The sequence below is a fragment of the Lytechinus variegatus genome, chromosome 1 (assembly GCF_018143015.1).
Source record: "Lytechinus variegatus isolate NC3 chromosome 1, Lvar_3.0, whole genome shotgun sequence".
In the NCBI taxonomy this organism is placed as follows: Eukaryota; Metazoa; Echinodermata; class Echinoidea; order Temnopleuroida; family Toxopneustidae; genus Lytechinus; species Lytechinus variegatus.
The window spans coordinates 13,437,613-13,459,518 of NC_054740.1; the positions used below are offsets into that span (position 1 = coordinate 13,437,613).

Consider the following 21,906-nt stretch of genomic DNA (forward strand, 5'->3'; position numbering starts at 1 on the left):
GCTACGCCCATCATTCCATACATGAAAAGGAGGCGCGATGGTTCAGGAGGTAAGAGTTCAGGGGAGCGTTTCATCAACATTTTTGTCCAACAAGTTGTCAGATCTGAAATTTTTCTGGATTTTGATTGGCTGAGAAGCACTGTAACTATGGTAACTGTCGGATAAAATGGGACTTGTTATTGGATAAAACGTCCGACAAGTCCTTTCATGAAACGCTCCCTGGTTGTGGCGGTCTTGGTTGCGATCCCACGACCTTGCATTCGAAGCTATGTTTTTGGCATTATTCTACATAGCCACTGATTTACAGTGGTGAGTTCGTTGTCAGAAGTCAAATGTAGGTCTGCTATTTCATTGAAGAAAAAAAAACATTTTCGCAGTCTACAAAGTGAGTAAAAACGTATTATTGCAAATATAATGACAGTCTTTGACACGAACTACTATATCTTTAAAGAGTATTTAAATGGTAAGTTTTCATTGATGTATGTTTACCCTTGTATAATCAGGAAAATTATTTGCTATGTGATGAATAAATCAAGATTACCGATCCACGATGGCGTACAGATAAGGGGGGGGGGCTTTAATTGGACCCCCAAAATTTTCATGACCAAGAAAAGAACAGATGGAAAAGAGAAAGGGGAAGGGAAGGGGGTGAACTATGATTTTTCCGTATAATAAGTCAAAATCTGTCTCAAAATAAGATGTTTAGTCAAAAGGGTCAAAATTTTAGTCGCTCGTTTCGCTCACTCGCAGCTTTTTTTTTTTTTTAAAAATTTCGCCCCATATGACAGGTTTGGCCCCGTCAAAGTTTTTTGCTCATTACGCTCCATGTCATTCCACGAAAATTGTTGGCAATGACAACTTTTTACTACCGACGGTTATCAAAGTCAGTGGTGTAATCGGTCAAACATTCTGTAGAGAGTATACAGAGCGTGGCGTATACCAGGTAGAACGAGCGAAGCAAGCGTGCAAAAAAACGTTTTTAACAGATTTTAACAACATACCCTGCAAACAAACTTTAGCCGTGGGTGTGTGCGTGTTTTTTCTTTTTCATTTCCTTTTTTTCTTGAAGCTTTTTTTTTAGGGGGCGAGGTAACTGCCCCCAAATTCCCATCTGTATGCCAAAGTGGGAAACATGGTTACAAGCGGACAACAGTCTGTGCTTCTCAGACGGTCAGATAGTAAGTTTGTTATTTTGTGAAAAGTTTTGAAAACTCTCCTTTGGTGTCCATGAAGTCATGATAATACAGTAAATTTCATGGATAAATACCATCACGAATACCCGTTCAATTAATAGATTAATAGAGAAATGATCCAAATAAGAACGTTTCATTACACTTGTTGTAATCACAAATTTATAATTACAGTATATTGTTATTATGTTATCTTGTGTGGAACTCATTATCACATAATTTCGCCCCAGAAAGACAACGGCCCGTCTTACAAAGAGTTACGATTGATCAAATCATTTGTAACTCTATGGGAATCCAGCAGTGTCATTTTTTTCTACAGGAAATGTCCTTTGTAAACAAAGGAGAACAACACACCGAACTGTCAAGAATTCAATGAATTTATGGACAATATTATATACTTTCATGTGATCATGTCTATAGTACAAAAATTTGAGCAGACATGCATTTTATACGTTGACTTTGCTGGCTTTCCATATACATATAGTTGCGGTTGATCGGATCAATAGCGACTCTTTGTAAGATGGGCCCCGGAAGGGCATGATAAGTCAATAAAATCTATCTTATTTTTCTTGATTTACTAGAAATGAAACACCATGGACTTGTCAAATCTTCATGCGCAATTGACACTTTTCAAAGTTTGCAAGAGACATCTAGTGCGCCTCGTTACAGATAGATGGCACTTTATAAATGCCGATTGGTATAATTTCGAGATATCATTTTTCGTATACCGTCTTACAAACACGACATGAAGATATCTTTATTTTTTTTAAATGACTTAACCTCTCTATACCTCTCAAAACTCAAATAAAAATATTTCATATATCGATTTTATAATCTGCTCTGAAATAATAATAAAAAAAAGGAAATACGAGTGAAATTGATTGCTGTCTGTTTGTATATTATGGGTTATGACAATTTATGTTCGAGAAATTTATATCAAGATGAATATCGTTTTATTGTTTTCCTTTGTTATATTAATATTGATGTATAATTCATTTTGAATAGGTACTTTATTTACTGTATTTGAAATATGTAATATTATTATCTGATTAATGGCTAAAAGCATTTTTAAAAATTACATACGGTTTATACAAAAATGCCGGATTTTTTTCGAAATCTGATTCATTATTTTTTTAATAAACTGAATGAATCAAACAAGTGATCAGAAGGGTTGATATAGGAAGTTTTCCTTTGAATCTACTTTCAACAATCTTGTTCTTTTTCATTGAAAATACATCTTTTTTATTCGAGGTTAACTTTTCTGTGTGATAAGTTCAGAAAATACTTCATGACGAAATATCAAGAAGAGATTATAACTTTGAGTATTACACAGATGTATTTATTTTTACGTAGACTATTCCTTCCAATTTTCCTTCAGTTCCTACTATTTGACATTACAATACTAAGTACACTTAAAATTCTGATTTCAATGAACTATTGTGATATCGCGTTATGTCACATAATAATACAATATTACCGTTTGATTGTAAAATGAATTGTCAGTGAATAAATAATTGTGAACTTTACACTAGACTTAGATAACTCTGTATTGTGTTGAGATTTCGTATTTAATGCATACACATAGACGTTAATAAAACGGAATTTGTTTTGAGAGTAACGATCATTAAAATAAATTATTATGGTAACGTAAGTAATCATGCCCCAATAAATAATAATTTATGATATTATGAAAGGATGGAATGTCACGGTGGCATTAGTTCCTAGCAACAGTAATAAGTATACTGGAAATTTCTGGTAAGGCGCTGTCACACCTTGGCGTTTTAGACAGCGTATGCCCGACGTATCAAAATTTCTCTAAAACGTCGGCATACGCTGAACTTTGTTTTTTTTTCAACTCTGGGCGTATACTTAGCGTATTCATAACGAGTTAGACGTATACATAACGTATTAGTAACTTATATCGAACGCTTCGTTAACTTATAAGTAACGTATTCCAACGAATGCTTAGCGTATTGCTGGCGTACACAACTTATGCCCTACGATAGCCTAACTTACGCATAGCGCGCGGCAGCGTATCGCTGACGAACACGTGTCATAGCCTATAAAAAGGCTGCCGCTCGACTATTCAAATCATAACCGCACGATACATCACCGTATCAACACCACCGCCATGTCGAAGAAAACTCCTGTGAACCCCACCTTTATATACCAATTCCTATAAACGTTGTCAATACGCCATTATACGGTAGCTGTAAGTTATAAACACTTTCAGTAAGTTTTGTGGTCGTCCGAGCACGTCTTCATACGTCAATATACGTTGGAGTTAAGTTACACATACGTTCAAAGCACGTTCCTCATAGGTTAGAAGTAAGTTTTAGGGTACGCTGGACATTATCTCGACGTACATCGACTTATGAGTAACTTACGAGTAACGTGTGTCAACGTGTATCAACGATCGCGTAACTTGCCTACAACTTATGACCCGCGTATGCGGGACGTATGAGCCATACGCTGGCATACGTCGAAAAATTTTGTGCTTGCACAAAATTTTTCGACGACCTCGCCGTATGACGACGTATACCAGCGTGTTTTAGCGTACTCTTAACGTATGCAAAACTTACCCGTAACGTATTCGACGTACGCCAGCGTATTCGCCAAATTCCTCATACGTCGGGCATACGCTGTCTAAAACGCCAAGGTGTGACAGTGCCTTTGGAAAATTGACATTTTAAGAATTGTCTCTTAGAACTCATGAAGATCTAAAATATCTCACCAATCCACTAACGCGAACGTAAATACGGATTAGAAATGTTTTATATTCAGACCTTTTAAAAGGGGGCAATCACTTTAGGTAATCGTGAAAAAGAAGTATAATATCATGCCACTACATAAGTGGAACTAAACCCCTCAAAAAAGCTTTGCAACTCAGTTTTACGGGATAACTTTTTAGTTAATGAAGTATAAAAGATGAAACTGGTATCATTGGAAAGCTGAATTATTATTCTTTACAATGACATGCCATTTGCTGTGATTATGTAATCATGGAATATGCAATCACCCTGAAAAGCGAGAAAAGTCAGAAGTGAAATGTTGCAAAATGCATTGATTTCTAACAAGAGTCTCCATTTCTATAGAATTTCTACCATGCAGGCGACAGTGAATGCACTCGGTCCATCCTCGAAACAACCGGAAATTCGCTATTGCAAACGACGCATTTTGCAACATTTTCATGTCTAACATTGCTGCGTATTATCATGTCTGTGTATTTCATGATAACACTAGCATTACAAATGACACATGATCGTAAAGAGGAATAATCATACTTTCCAATGATACCACCTTCACATATGATGATGGCTCACTAAGAAGTTGCAGAACTTATTTTGAGTGGTTTATATATGCCTATATATAGGCCTATATTTGGTGTATATTGACTTGAAAGCGGGATGTTTTAGTACTCCAGGAATTAAACGTAACAATGCGAGCACTAGGAATGATGAACGCAAAGGCACATATAGGATGATGATGATGATGATGCACAGCATTTGCATAGCGCAATACATCTGTCGAAGACATTCAAAGGCGCATTGGAGGAGCATATACTCAGCATAGGCCTATACTAAATTAAAGTGCCATCAACGTTTTTTGTGGGACACGCTGAAGCGTACATGCTTAGTGTGGTCGTCCTCTTTACCGATAGCGGTGTGGTGGTTTTAACATTACCGTTTTTGAAAAGAGCACACAAACAAATAATAATTATTGTTGAGGCCGTATGCTCATTATTGACAACGCTCCAAATCTGAAGAACAGAAAGTAGTTGTAAACAAATTATGAAAACCGATTCAGTTAAATCCACTTACAATTATTAACAGTACAATGCACCCAAAATTCAAAAGTTCATCTTTAGCGAAATATTATATCACCATTGGTGTCTGAGTTTACAATAAAAGCAAAGGTTCGTTGTAATTTTTCAGTTTTCCCTAGATTGAGTATTGCGATAAAGTAATTGTATATAGACATGGTGGAGCAAGGCATAGATGATATTCCAACCGGTAACAATGCAATATATATGTGTGAAGTAATACCTGTACAACAGCTTTGGCAACTCTTTTATTTAAATATCATAAAGTAATGGATGAAGAGAACAGTGGTAGGCGTAGCCTAAATCAAGATTCCCCAGAGCTATCTACCCTTTGGAAAAATTGGTGATGCCGAAAAAAATCTTCATCCATTACTTTACACTGTTGTACATGTATTATAACTTTACACATTTGTATACTTGCTCCCATACGTGTACTGTACTGCATCAAAGCAATAGCTTCGATCCAGCTGAGGCATTATATATATATATATATATATATATATATATATATATATATATATATATATAAGAAATATGGGTTTGCATGATGGGTATTTCGAACCACGACTCAAACCATATCTCACAAATCTTCATTATAGTGTTGACGTTAACATGGTTAAGGTGCATGCGGGGGTGCATGAAAGCAAAAGAAACCGCTTAACTCATCACCACTCTAAAAAAAGAACAGCGACTTTCAATATTGTGTCATTTTGCAACTTTGACCTTGCCCCAGACACTGCACCTCCATGTAAACCATAATCATATCATGTAGGGTATCTTTTTAAAGAAAATTAAATGACCTTTTTTATATCAATTACACATTAAGTTTTACTAAAACCGAGGAGAAATTATCGATCCAATTCAGATTTCCAAACTTTTTTTGAGGGGTTTGTATATTGGCTTGTCAAATTTACATCAGAACCCCCAGTCAAAAAATCGTTCCCATGTCCCTGTTAACTCCTTGATATTATAACCAATATTTTTTTCAGCTTCAAAGACTTCGTCAAGATTGCCAAGTTCGACTGCTAGTCTTGTTGGATTTTAACAAGTAGCTTAAAGGACAAGTCCACCCCAACAAAAGTTTAGTTGAATTAAAAGAGAAAAATCCAACAAGCACAACACTGAAAATGTCATCAAAATCGGATGTAAAATAAGAAAGTTATGTCATTTTGAAGTTTTGCTTAATTATACAAAACAGTTATATGCACATGATGCTGGTCGGTATGCTATGAGGAGACTGACATCCACTCACTATTTCTTTTGCATTTTATTATATGAAATATTCTAATTTTCTCCTCATCGTCAAGAGAAACAATTCCTCCCTGAACATGTGGAATAAGCATTGTGTAATACTCTACATGCATATGGTTCAGTCAAGTTGGTCATTATTGTCAAATATGTACAAGATGAAATATTGTATAAATCAACAATAAAAAAAACAAAAAGAAAATGTGAGTGATGGACATCATCGACTGACTCATTTGCATGTTTCTGAGTTGTACATAAATTATCACTGTTTTGTGAAAATAAGCGAAACTTCAAAAAGCCATAACTTTCTTATTTTACATTCGATTTTGATGAAAATTTCAGCGTTGTACTAGTTTGATTTATCTCTATTTATTCAAATCCACATTTTCTGGGGTGGACTTGACCTTTAAGGTCTCGTGATATTAGCGTGAAGATTTGCATACGAGCGTCATTCAGGCTTTGAGCTTCAGCAAACAGGTAAACACAAATTAGATCTATCAATTAGTTTAAAGATCAAGTTCAGTTTTGGCGCTAAGAATAAAATGGGCGGGAGATGTGATTTGGAAAATATTTATTACAATTATTATTCGAATAGATGTACATTTTTACATTGTATAGTCTCTTTAATCGCCAACATGACAACCAAATTATTTTTACAGATATGATGGAACATGAAGCAAATGTAGATTCGAATAAAACGAGAATTAAAAAAATAATAATAATTATGAAAATGTCATTAAAATCAAATTTGACATCAACGAAGTATTTCGGCTTCAATAATTGCAATTCTGTCCATTTTCATGAAAAAATAACAAATATGAACTTGTCGCCGGACCCCCCCCCCCTCCCCCACAAAAAAGTGTCAAAACTTATCCAAACTTTTCTTTGGCTATCAATATCCCAAACTATTGGTTTATTTTTATGATTTTATTTCCGGTTATAGACACACATTCGTTCTTCGTCTTCTTTAATTTGACTATAACCGTTGAGCTTATATCACTGGCGGGGATTCCGGGTACGGGGGCGGGGCGTGTCCTTCGTCGTGGGACCGTAATTTCATGAAATCGGCCCCAAAGCTTTTAAAACAATTGGCGATACTATTCTGCATGACGACAAAATAATAGAATTTGAAATACGCAGTCAAAAGAAAACAAAATAAACAAAATGATGCAATGCAGCTGAGCTTCGTCAATTTCTGATGTCTTATATACAGTGCGTATAAAAAAAGAAACGGGACAATTTTGAAAGTCTATAAAATTTTTTTTTTCATATTATGATGTCTATATTTTGATGTGAATAGATGCTCTGAAATCTTATCTTTGAAGTGCAATTCAAGAAAACAAATGTTGTTCATGCTTGAGCAAACACGGGACGTTTTGTCGGGGGTTCAAAAAGAGGCTTGCGCCAGAATGGCAGAATATGATGATCAGACTTTTTGCTAATCAGCAGACTTCCTCTTCACCTTTTCATTATCTGTGCCATGATTTTTGAATTATGCTGTCAAATTTTATTTAAAAATATGTTTATATACTTTGATTGTTATGATTTTTTTCATTTAAACTTCTTTAACCTTTGAATATTCCTTCATAAGTATAAAAGAAGACTTTTGTCAACCCAATCAAGAAGATTTGCATTAATGGGAAAACTTGTAATTATTCATATCATTATGTGAAACAAATTATGTTATGGTACCTTTACAAGACATGAATCCATTTTTCAAGGGGTTATTGATTCCTTGATCAAGTTTAAATATACGCTTGGCAGGAAGGGATTCATGTCTTTCAATGGCAATGGTGTGTTGAGTCAATTTTGAAGGAGCTAGATATGGCAGATCGGGTAAAATGTATTAAAAAGTTGTTAGCGAGCAAAGCGAGGAAGCAAATATTCCCACTTTTTTATTACAATATCAAATTTTGTGATAGATTTTGACATAATATTCAGAAAAAATATCATACTTTCTATATTTCCTTTTATTTCCTTTCCGGGGGGTGAGCACCCCGAGCCCCCGCCCATAATTAATGTATGGCACTGTTCAAAAGGTACCATAACCTTTGTAGCACACAGTGAAAGAATAAAAAAAAACACACGCTCTCCCGTACTTCGGTTGAAAAAAATTGTGTTTGCTTGATGAGAGAATATTCAAAGCTAAAAGAAAACATATTAAAAAGAAACAACAACAGAGCAATTCAAGAAAATAAACAGATTTGAAATGGATTTTGACCGCATGATTTGAAAATTATGGCAAAGATAATGAAAACGTTAAGAGGAAGTCTGCTGATTAGCAAGAAGTCTGATCATCATATTTATCATTTTATGCCATTTTGGCGCAATCATTCCGTCTTCGCTCAAGCATGAACGAAACTAATTTTTTTAATGGCATTTGAAAGATAAGACATTAAACCACCTATTAACACCAAAATATAATTTGAAACAAAAATTTTACACTTTTCATATCTGTACGTTTTTTTTTCAATACGCACTGTACAGCATTCGTCACAAGACTACGCCGGATGGCCGTCACAATATTACAGATCGACTACGGAATATAAGGCAACGCTCTTTTCTCTTTAAGGACCTTGAAATATTCATTTTTCTGAAAAACGTTTTCAGGCATAAATTGCATTTTTAAAATACGTACAAAATCAATAAGTGAGGATAACCTAATCATAGGGATATTTTGGTATTGGCTTTTTTCTTTCTCTGTGATTCTCTCCGACTTTATATTTGCAGCTGCAAAAATAAACAAGATTGCAAATACCTGTTAATGGGGAGCCGGGGGGCCAGGGGGGGGGATAACCGTTCTAAGTCACAAGGAGAGCTTTGAAGGAGAAGGGGCGAGTTAGGAGGGAGCACAGTGGAGAAGGGAGAGTAGATAAAGCCGAGGAATAAGGAAGGGAGGAGGTAACATGATGAAAAAAATTAGATAAGAGAGGGAAATGATTGAAAAGAAGATATCAATATGATTGTTAAAAATATCCATGGCTAAAAAATTCTATAATTATATTTGAGTAGATTTTGCATTTTATATATTTTTTCTCATCCTTCCCGACCGTCTATTTTAAGAAAGATGTAACGAGCATGATGATGGCGAGAGAGAAAGTTGAGGATCAACACCAATCCCCCAACCAGACATGGTAGTTGCATGTTCCAACTATTCAGATTTAATACGAGAAAGCATGGAGAGAGACTTGTATATATAAAAAAATGGGTCGTCTCCATAGGAAAGCCGTACCTTAGGGTCAAGTTCTATACCGCCAATCGAACATGATTTTTTCGTAGGGTAGGGTAGAGAAGGGAAATCAGGTGCGAATCCATGCAGGATTTTTTGAAGGGGGGGGGGGGCACATTTTCCGGAAAATTTGACAAGCAAAAAAAATGTTTCAACCAAAAATTAAGGGAAGTTCGTCCACAAGAAATGTCTTCACTTTTAAAAGGGGGAGGGCACACTTTTTTTAACGGAATCTATACATTACATATGTAAATTATGCCTCTCTAAGGGGGGGGGCGCACGGGCATGCTGTGCCCCCCCCCCTCCGATCCGCCAGTGATCCAGGGATCAAGGGTTTACTGAAAGGAGGGGGTGTACCACATAAAATTGCCATCAAATGAAAGTGATGAACTTGTTCTCCAAACGCTTCATCTGTCAGTGATGACCCCCCCCCAAAAAAAAAAAAAATTACCTCCTTTAGAAAAAAAATCTTGGATCCGCGGCTGAATATTATAAATATACTAGTAGTAAGCACCAATGGTGTCTTCACTTACCAACAAACGTCTGTAGAGGGCAGCATGCAGCAATAATTTTACGACCGAATATTTATCGAAGCTTCGAAGTCGGAACGGAAGAAAACCACATGAATCGCATCATTTGGAGAGCAAGATATTAACATTGTTTGTAGAATATCACGTTTTATACATAAAAAGAAAATGGGCCTACGATCCAGGGGAAAATTTTTACTATTGATGACTGTCTTTGGATCATTTTCGCTCTTGTTTTTGCAGTCTCGAACCGGTAAGTGAAGTAGACCTGCAACTTCAATGCTCATCACCGGTTCTTGGGATATGAACGTGCCGGGAGTTCCCCGTAATGTTGTGGCAGCGCTTCACTGTCTGACTGTGTCTGTGTGGCTGTAGCTTTACCTTTATTTAGCTAGCTGGTTCACACATATAACTCATTATAAGACACTCATTCAATGAACAAGGTTATGATATAACATTGTTCTCACTTACATCTCAATGTGTGGCAAAATAAAGGGTGGCTTTGGCTTGTTTTCTCTTTTTCTATGGGACAAATGCTTGTTGAATGTTGTTTAATAGTCTTACAGTTACACTGGTCACTGTTACTTAGTTTCCAATACAGCTATTCATCATAACTTGGCTCTTAAAAATAGTCTTATCTAAAATACTAAATTTGATTCTTTAAATCATTTTTTTCTTAATTGAAAATAGAGATTGAATTTGGAAAATGAAAATTTTCTTGCCAATTTCTTTGTAAGGGCTGGGGAACTAGAGTCAACTTTAAAGTCGATTTTCTCTGAAATGGCTTTGCACCGTCTTATGTGTGATATGACGGTTCGTTCGGATGACCGCCGACGATTCACCCTAGTTCCCCAGCCCTTTCAAATATTAATTGCTAGAAAAATACATGTTTGGAAAGACTAGAAGATAATTGCTTGACATTTCCAACGGTGATTGTATCTTTATTTTTACACAAAAGTAATGATCAGGTCACAAGGATCATGAGGATCCGAGAAAATATCGCAAAAAGACCTAGACTAGATCTACATGCTTGTAATTTCAGTTTGAGTGGCTTAGATTTACCATGTACAAAAAGACCAAAGGAAAAACATCACAGCGCTTTTTATGTGCAAAGTCAATGCAGTGCCCAGTACCGATACAAGTTCTAGCCAGGAGGCTTCTAGTCTAGAATCTAGAGAGTAAAAATCATTTGCTAACGTAGGCTGACTCTCATTGAAGCCAGGTTTTCTTCTCATTCACCTACATGTACATGAAGGACGCCAAAACCTGAAACTTTCACCCTCGAGATTTCTACTTTCCTTCTAAAAGATCTAGCCCTAAATCATGTACATGGGATAAAACTTCATTAATTTCCGACATTTCTACATTCTCGTTATTTTTAAACAAGAATTCATAAAAAAAATGAGAGAAATATTGTGAAAAGACGGCAGTGACTTGCCCGATGTTTACGCCGCATCTTGTTTCCTATTGTTCTTCGCCAACGTTACGCGACGCACGCGTCTGTCAATATTGCTTTATTATTGGATGTTGAATAATTACAATTTAATATGATTGTATGGCCATACTTAAGATATTGACGATGTCAGCAAAATATGTTATGTTCATATGGAAGTATCAATAGTATTATATTATTATACTGGCATTATTTTTATTTTTGTCTATCTCTGAGAAAAGAAGCATAATGCGCATGCATGTTCGATGATCACAAACCAGCTTCAAATTGATGGGAAAAAATATCAAACGCAATTTTCTCTGTTTTGTCACGTAAAATGTTATTATATGGTGATATTACGATCTTGAAAAAAGTTTGTGCATTTTGACAATGTTTGAGAATCACTCAAGTCAATCATTATGTGATGTCCGTCATTGAAAATTGAAAGGAAATACAAACATTTCAAATCAAGCTCTAAATTCATATTAATGATTATCATATATGCAAATTATTGTTAAATGTTTGCATTTCATAAGTTGGGTATGCAAAAAGGGTGGCGTGTGAAAAATTTTCCACATGGTGCCATGGATAAATTGTTGCTACATGTACATCACAGCATATTGACCAAATTTATTGAGTAATATCTCATTTTTAAGCTACATGTAGAACTGTAGGCTAAATATATTACTATGAATTAGATCAATACAATATCAGGAACAAAAACTATAGCACATTAAGTTTGAAGTAACAGGGGTGGCGGAGCCGGTGGATGCGGAGCCGGTGGATGCGGTAAATGATAAAATATTAATTAAACCTAATTAACAACTTACTATAATATGTAATATGACTGATATCCTCATATTTCTGGGCGTTTTAAAGCAGGGAACAACTAAATGTCATAAAAATTTGACAATTTTGAAAATATGCAGCAATGGAATACATGTGTATGTCAGCTCTGATCTGCAACCTTATCAATTAGTAAACCGGAGAGATTTGGTTAATTATCTAATTTGTAATCTTAATTTTTAGTACAATTGCAATTGTATCATTGCAACAAACATTTCTACACATGATGTTGTCATTTTGCCAAGCATACAAATACAGTGACAGGTATTTTGGGGGCAAAAATGTGAAATTAAATACTGTTAATTAATTAGTATAATTAATATGCATAAAATAATAGATAATTATTCGATTTTTGGTACAGATTTAATCATTGATGTTTCAAGATTATAACTGCAAAATACTAGGGTGATCCAATGTTGCATTAACTTTTGACACCATTTTATGTGCAGCAGGTCCAATTTGAGAAAAACACATTTCAAAATTCACATTTACATTGACATCCATGTAATAATTAGCTATTGATTAGTCATTTTAAGGAAAAATAACGGTATTCGATACTTAAAACTTTTTCATTATTTAGAAAATGGTAATAGCTATAACATATCAAAAAATAAATTTTTGACCATTTTTACCCTGTTCGCGAAATTGAACCACCTTATGACATGCGACCAAATATTACAATTAAATAATGTTCTATGGTCATGATATTAATATTGTTCATGACAGCAAGGTTTATTTTACGTTGATCGCGTCAATTATCCAGCAATTTTCTGGTTTGATTAAAGCACAGTACTGCGCATGCACTATGCACGATCGATGGCGATGACTTCCATTCATGAATTCATCATATCATGCATAAATCATCTCGGCATGAGCAGACGACTAAGACTCGAATTATGATCAAAATAAACTTCAAAATGAATAGGCATCATAATTACACAATCAGTTTCATTTGGGGAGGAGGAATATAAATCAAGTAAGTAGTAGTCAAGTTGGACATTACTGTTTATTTTGATTATTGTGTGAACCAAATGAATCGGCCAGCCGATATGTATATATTTTTTTTTGATGCACCGATCTGCTCCGGCACTCGATGACATCGATCGAACACCGATTTCAAAAGTGATTCGACTCAGGCTTAATTAGATTGCTGTAATAACTTTCAAAGTTTAGAATATATAGTGTATAAAATGTGGATATAGGGGTAATCAAGTATCACTGACAAGTTTTAGGTCACATGATCAAGGTCAAATGTCAATGAATGTAGTATTGTATCATTATATGAAAGGAGTTTCTTGTGAATGATTATAGTAGTTTTCAAAGTCAGCACTGCTGCTACATGTATATTGAATCGCGTGATTGAGGTGAGACAGCCAGAGGCGCTCCACTTGTTTTCTTATTTGTCTCCTTTCACTCAAATCACGTTATATCGTTATTTACCTTTTTTTCTCTAGGTGATATGGATGGTAGTTTGCCGTCCTATGAGGGTCGCCTTGAAGAACTGCGGAACAGACTTCAGAGTACAGAGAGACAGAACCAAGCGAGGGCCGTTGAATTACACCATCTTCAACAACAGTTGAGAAGGTTTGCTGAGGACTCCAAAAATGGCTCCTCTCAAAAAGGTATACAGGTTTAGATGTTTTCCCTCAAAAAAAATTAACACCGGTGTATTTATTATTATTAATGAAGTCTTTTTCACCTCTTTATTATTTAATCTTCAACAAGACTGCAAGTCAGACTCCTATTTTTCTGACTTTCCTGGAAACCTTCTACAGGTATTAAAAAATCAGAGAATGAACAAATTATGGGCTCATTCATATTATATTTTCAACCACTATTGTGTACTGGTTGCTATGCACAAGGGAGGATTAGTCATTAATTTTGTAAACATACATACAGGTATCAAAATATGTTTGTACTTGTATCCCCGAATAGAGCTCGGAGGATAGGCCTACTATGGATTTGGCCTCGTCGCTCCGCCGCCGCAGAGATTTCCTTGTGAGCGCTCTACCAGCTGCATTTCTTCTCCGATCATCTGCAAATGTGGCATGAAGGTCCATTAAGCAAAGCCACCTATTGATTTTTGTGTGTGTGGAGACATCGTTACCATGGTAACAAGAGGTTTTTTGGAAATAGCAGAGATTTCCTTGTTAGTGCTCTACTGGCTGCATTTCTTTCCAAATTATCTTCAAATTTGCCATGAAGGTCCATTATGGTAAAACAAAGCTGTCTGATGCTTTTGGAGTGGGTGGAGCCGTGGTTGCCATTGTAATCATATTTTTGTGGAAAATTTGGTAAAACCTGTAACTTCTCCTTTCCAGTTGTCATAACAGTTGGCACACAGAAGCAATATTAGAAGGTGAAGCGAAGATGCCTATCGTTTTTGGTGGGGGTCTTATAGCGACAGTGATTTTCCGTTTCAAAATATTGCCTTTTTCCGTTTCAGAAAATCTCGAATTCTGTTTCAGCATGTCAGAAAACGGAAATTCCGTTTCCCCATAGACTCTGTGTGCATAAAAAATTAACGATTCTGTTTACGCATTCAGCAGCACTAATGTAACACTCGCGCTGGTCATAATTTGTATCTGCCACTGTACCAACAACGCACTAGAATCCGCTCTAATCGGATCTATGCGGGTACACAAAATATTTTGACAAATACATTTAACATAAATAAATCCTCACCTTTCACATTTTTAGCATTATTTTATGGTTGAATGAAATTCTAATGATAATTTTGAGGGTTTTCGGACATCTTTTTGAGCAGTCAACGAATTTGTTCTAACCGCCATTTTGGATTTCAAAATCGTGCTGTTACATCTTCAAACGTAGAGGGCAGCAACACACGACCTGCATGTAATCCTGCCGGCGCGACCGGAAAGGGCAGGGTCGAGGGGTATGATCGAATGTGGTTGAGTGAAGAGCTTTAACCATGTGTGGATTGTCGTGATTGTAGTGAAGTGAGGTTTTGTGGCCATTAAATGTTCATATTTTGGGGGACCTTGAGATTTTGGAGGTATTTCTGTTGCTGTTCTGTGTATTTTGAGGAAAAATAATGTTTTCCGTGATTTTCCGTTTAAAATGCCACTTTCCGTTTCAAAAGGCCATTTCCGGGAATTTCGTCTGTTCTCCGCGATCTCGGAAAATCACTGTCCCTAGTCTTAGGGTAACATGTAGGTTTACAAAATATATCCAGATAACTCTATAATTGTATTCCCCAACAGGTGATACTTTAGGTTCTGCAGAGTAATGCTGCTGCGTCATCTTATTGTCATCAAATTTGGTACCCACAGGCAAAATGTGGGCAGGGTCATTGTTTCCATGATAATTGCATTTATTTGTCAGATTTCTGTGTGAGCTCTATATACAATTGTATTGCAATGACGGATGACGCGGTGAGTTTATGTTTATGAGTGTACAAATCGTGAAACTCACTTTTAGAGAATGAAGAGTATGACACTGTGAGCAGTTAGCAGTAGAGTACACCAAGAACAGTACACCAAGAGAAATTCAAAACAACTGTAAAAAAAGTGATTGTCTGATGACTGACTTCTTAGGGTTAAAGTAAAACCAAATTTTCTGTACTCTTTTAGTATGAGACACTTCTAGTAGTGAGGAACAATACATGTACATTATTTAATACCAACACTGTTCAGTAAAAAAAAAATGCTGACTGGAATAACCGCAACTTCACCTCAACATCAGTCAGAGTAGTGCCGGGTCACCGTTAGTCCTGTCAGGATGCCCTTGGGGAGTATGTTCGTCTGAATCAGCTGGCAATTACAGCCATGACTCATCAACAGCTAAAAAAAAACAACTTGAAATTCAAGTTTGTTTTTCTACAGCCTTCCTCAGCGATGCGACCAGATTTGATTGTTTCATGATGTATATTATGATAAAAATCCCTTTTTGTTTTGCCCCATCAGATGAGAGTTTGCACCCTTTGCTGTCTCAGCTCAACGCCGTAAACCTCAATACTTCTAACTTCCTCCATCTTCCGTCCGTACTTGAATACATGCCGCACCTAAAGAAGAACCCTGTGGGACTCCAGCCTGCCTTCCAGCTTTCCCAGGGCAACACTGGAGGTAAGTGATCATTTCCCTAGCTTCTGGATGGGTGTAGTTTGCTCCAAACATGCATTGATGATTTCAGTGCAGTCATTTTACACCAGGAAATATTTACAGTATTGTGACCAGAATAGTATGAATTTGTGTATCACTCCAGCTGTGCTGGATGAAAGCTCTAGAATCAATTAATTCTTTAATAATTAAAATTTCAATTTTATAGAGTTTTTTATTTTTTTTTTGCACAATTGTATGATTTTTTAGTTTTTTTTGTTTTTGTTTTACAATAATGATAATAATATGCAATTGTATAGCGCAAAAATCTATTTCTATATATTATATCGCGCTGCAAGAGCTGTCCCAGATGCTGTACATACTATTGGAATAGATGGGTTTTTAATTTAAATTTTAAAATATGTAAATTTGTTGAATTCCTAATGTCGAGGGTAAGTTTTTGAAGGTGTTTCATTTGTAAATGCTCTGATCAACTTCATAAAAAGTAAACAAAGTTGGTTGTTTTGTATGGAATGTAAATGTCTTCAAAATTATTTTCCAGTGAATGACCAACAGCATCTGAATTTTTTTATTTTAATTAACAAAGTCGAAGTCAATCTACGAATTGCGATTCACTGCACACTATACTTTAGAACATCAAATGAACAGTTGGTGTGTATTGTAGTCTGCATGATGTGACACAGAGAGATTAAGCCCATCAGTGTTCTAGCTAGACCCAGTGTAGTTGTGGTCGCTTTTTCACAGCATTATGAAGGTTTTTTTCAGGCCGAGAATGGTCTATGGACAATGATTTTCCGTTTAAAGAAATTGCCTTTTCCGTTTCAGAAAATCTTAAATTCCGTTTCAGCATGTCAGAAAACGGAAATTACGTTTCCCCATAGACTTTGTGTACATAAAAATTAACGATTCCATTTACCCATTCAGTGGCACACTCGCGATGGTCAAAATTTGTATCTGCCACTGTACCAACAATGCAGTAGAATCCGCTCTAATCGGATCCATGCAGGTCCACAAAATATTTTGACAAACATATTTAGCATGACTACATCCTCACCTTTCATATTTTTAGCATTATTTCACGGTTGAATGAAATTTTATCGATAATTTTGGGGGGTTTTGGACATCATTTCGAACAGTCAACGATTTCGTTTTATCCGCCATCTTGGATTTCATGATCGTGCTGTACATCTTCAAATGTAGAGGGCAGCAAAACACGACCTGCATGTGAATGATTTCGATACGGCCGACCGAACGTACCCCGCCAGAGCGACCGGGAAGGACTGGGGCGAGGGGTACGATCGAGTGTGAAGGAGTGAAGAGCAGTCACGATGTGTGGATTTTGTCGTGATTGTGGTGAAGTGAGATGTTTTGTAAGGTTTTGTGGCCATTTAATATTTGTATTTTGTTGAGATTTCGGAGTAATTTATGTTGCTGTTCTGTGTATTTTGAGGAAAAATATATTTTCTGTGATTTTCCGTTTGAAATGCCACTTTCCGTTTCAAAAGGCCATTTCCGTGAATTCCGTCTGTTTTCCGCGATCGTGGAAAATCACTGTCCCTAATGGTCTTAAGCCAAATTTGAAGGAACATCAATGTAATAACTTTCTGACAATAGCAAATCTTTGGAAATAAATTAATAGTTATCAAATGTGTACAATACATTTTCTATGACAAAACAGAATTTCCATTTTAGATCAAGTTTGTATTGGAATTGCAGGTTATTAGAATAATACCCCTTTCGTAAACCCAATTACTATGAATTAGGCGGCTAATAGCAGCATAATTTGGTCGTAAAATTGGAGGAGGACAAGAGTTATCCGCATTACTCTGATGCTGCTATTATCCGCATAATAGCGGCATCGGGATAAGATTTTGAGTTTATGAACGCATTTCCAAATAATGCGGATAATTGCCATGGTGCAGTCACAAGGTCACCCTTTTCCAACACAACCGCATCGGAGGGGGCGTGTCCAGTTGTCATGGTGATTTTCCGCCTTTTTCAGGACGGGCGCTCGTAAAAATAATGCGGCTTATTTTCGGAGTTTATGAACGCAATTTTTATTGAATTATCCGCATTACTCTTAGGCGGCTAATTGGAGGATAGGTTTATGAAAAGGGTATAAGAAAAGATTTTATTTCAAATTTGATTAAAACAGTAGCTGGGGCAGTGAGTTTATTTCAAACTACTGCTGCAACTGCAGTTTCCTGAGATGTCAGGATTATATTGTCTGTCAGTCAGCCTTGACTCTAAACACATAACCTCACAAACAGTGATCAAAGGTCATCTGCAAAATGTGTTTCACAGACCATTTTATGCTCTTGTCACATTATGACTGGGTATAAACTCTAGTACTCTACTATAGCTTTTCTTCATATATCTATGGGGAAACAAAGTTGGAGAGCAACTACATGTATTGCAGTGCAACTCCCAAACCAAACTTGTGTATCAATATTCCATGTATTTTGGTTCAGCTAACAATTATAAAAAAGCGCAAACCCAGTGTTTGGAGATAATTTGTAGGGTGTCACCAAAAGAACTGTACTTTATATCTTGGTCATAATTCATAAACATGCACATGTACATGTAAGGTCTCATTCTCATCTATTTAACCAGTTTAATGTGTAATGGGAAGGCTCAAAATGGTCATGGAAGTGATCTTTTGGTTTTAATAAATGTTTTTCCAAACCGGTTAGGAAATCCACCAGGCGATGTGAGGTTTTCAAGACCACTTTGCCTCATTTAAAAAGATAAGCGAAGATGACCGTTTTTCATGAAAGAATCTTCAAACCAGTTTAGGAGATTGTGATTGGAACGCTAGAGAAGCGATCTTCTTAACTGGTTTCCCACGTGAAAATTAAAGAAAAGCCATTCAAGAAAGTAGGTGAGAACTAGGTGAGAACGGAGTCATAGGCTGCATAAATGCTGCCTCAAGGTAGAATCACAAAAATTAATCATTATTCAAAACTCACACATTTATCATAGTAACTGCAGAATCAGTGTTAACAGTGTAGTCAAACCTCTCTCCAGTGCTGTTTCTCTCCCACTTCAAGCCTACACTGTAGCCAGTGCATGTCACATTGCCCAGTTTGACCCATGTATTCATAGGTGAACTTCAACGGGGGTTTTATTGAAAAAAGATATACAGCTTCGATTTTCAATACTTGTTATGTTTACGGCCACTGTGTCAAGTAAAAACAAAGTTTGCAGTGCGCAGTATGGCATGAATATGAAAGAAGGTCGACACAATGACGCCAAAGAATCATGATTCAAAACAATGTTGCATTTTTTAACCTTTTTTCGAACGTGAATCTGCAGAATGTCTTTCCAAACGCCCCTTTTTTCTGTGTTTCATGTTTGTGTTTTGAACACACTATACGTCTACTTAAATCGACTATAAAATTCAACCTTGATTCTGCAAAAATATCTTTCTTAACGTACATGTATTTCAATTTCAAATCGTGATTCTAGGTTTAAAAATAGTGGAGTATAAAAATACCCATAGTAATCTACAATTTGGTACGCTATATTACTTAGCAATGATATGATAAATTAAATTTGTTGCCTACATGTACATACATACTGTGGTATTATTTACCGTTTGATTCTTAAAAATCATTTCAATTGGTAAAATGTATTGTGCAATTTATTCTGTAATTGTTGATCCATTTCATAAAACAGATAATGCTCAGGTTTACACTGTAAGTTCATGACGTACAGTTTAAAGGTCCCATGAAATACAGCAAAGATGCTGATTTATTAATTAGCTTAGTGGTTACCACTTACCAGGGTTGGCAGATTTAAATCACGTTGATTTAAATCGTGATTTAAATCGCGATTTAAATCACCATGATTTTTTTTTTAAAATCATTGATTTAAATCACTTCCATTGAAACATGTACAAATCATGGACAAAGTATTTGTTCAATGCAGTTTTAATTCTTCAAGTCAACTGAAAAACTTTGAATTAACTTTATATCAATAAAAGATCAACAAAGTCTTCATATCTACTTAAAACAAATTAAAATCAAATTAATAAAATCAGGTAATTCCTTAAAAACTACAGATGTATGTTGTCAATAGGTACTCATTTTTTGTAAATTATGTCAAGTTTTTCTTCTGAAATTTTACATTCTTTGTCAGTTATTATTAGTCAATTTCTTTCTTAACGTAAAGTTTTCACATAATCCAAAGACTTTTCAGAGAGCAGTTTGTAAAAAAAAAATTTTTTTTTTGTTGGCAGTTTTCCAGTTTTGATCCTTCGCCTACACATAACTACTTCTGTCATGTAAAATAAAAAAATGATACCTGCATGTAATCAACATATTTAACATGCCTCTTATTTCGTATTGTTACATTTATCATACATTTGATGTTTTGAATAACATAATTATAAAAATCACATTAACATAATGTAGTACAGTCATAATTTGACTGTTGAGAAAAGCTTTCTCTTATAAACCTTTTAAGTCACTGCAGCCCATTTTATGTTCAGTGCTACAAATAATGGAAGTTTTGTATCTGCATGTAATAATGGAAAGAGCTCTATAACAACAATTTGCAAAACTCAGAATAAACATTTAACACTGTATTTTAACGTTAAGATGCAGGTACTTCAGTTACAATCATTGGCAGTTGTAAGCTGTGTCTCATTTAAAATAAAATACTTCTTTTTGTAATACATATGTTGTAATTTAAGCAGTTTTGCAGTTTTTATCCTTTAAGTTAAAAGTAAGTAGATTTTTTTCATACTTCATGGATCAAACAGATTTTTTGTAGAGAATATGGGAATAAAAATTGTAGATTAATGTAAAAAAATCACAGTAACAGAATGTAGTATAGTCACCCTTTGACTAAGCTATCTCCTATATTGTTCTCCAAAACTGAGAGTTTTGCATCTATATCTGTAGCAAGAGAAGAGCTTTTTATCAAAAAGATCCTTAACATATACAGTTGTAGTCTCTCTTTGACTATTGTAAAGCTGTGACTAATTGAAAAAAATCATTGATTTGAATTATTTCTCTTACAATATACATGAATACTAGTAATTGGCAAAGGGTTTGTTGGCAGTTTTGATAAGGGATTTTTTCTCTTGGATTTTTTTAAATATTTGAATGAAAAATCCCAGAGGGGAATTTTCTCTACTCACTGGGAATTCCCTATGGAATATTCCTTCATAGGCCTATGTATGATAGAATAAAGTTCAGATACATGATTCCTCAAATTTATTTTTAATTGTCCATTTTTACTGGATTTTAATTACAAAATATGTGGTTAAGAACAATATTAGGGGTGAAATGTATAACATCAATATTGATGTCATTGTAAGAGTAAGGGGGGGATAATTACCCTTTTTTTCGAAGGAACTTTAAAAAAATAAAAAAAATAAAAAAAATCTGATTTAAATAAAAAAAATCTGATTTAAATCAAAAAAATCGCCAACCCTGATTTATTAATTAGCTTAGTGGTTACTAATTATGATTCCATCAAAATTTTACCAGAAAAACATCCCACATCAGGTTCAAAGGCAGTTTT

General features: G+C 35.3%; 1 protein-coding gene across 1 annotated transcript in view; it reads left to right on the forward strand.

Moving 5' to 3' along the window:
- Positions 1–10,039: 10,039 nt before the first annotated feature.
- Positions 10,040–21,906, forward strand: part of LOC121406135 (alpha-1,3-mannosyl-glycoprotein 4-beta-N-acetylglucosaminyltransferase A-like) — an 88,739-nt gene continuing 76,872 nt past the window's right edge. The window contains exons 1-3 of the mRNA XM_041597190.1: positions 10,040–10,270; positions 13,750–13,917; positions 16,222–16,380. Of these exons, the coding sequence (XP_041453124.1) occupies positions 10,186–10,270; positions 13,750–13,917; positions 16,222–16,380 (412 nt within the window). The 5' untranslated portion in view covers positions 10,040–10,185. The remainder of the gene's footprint in view (positions 10,271–13,749; positions 13,918–16,221; positions 16,381–21,906) is intronic.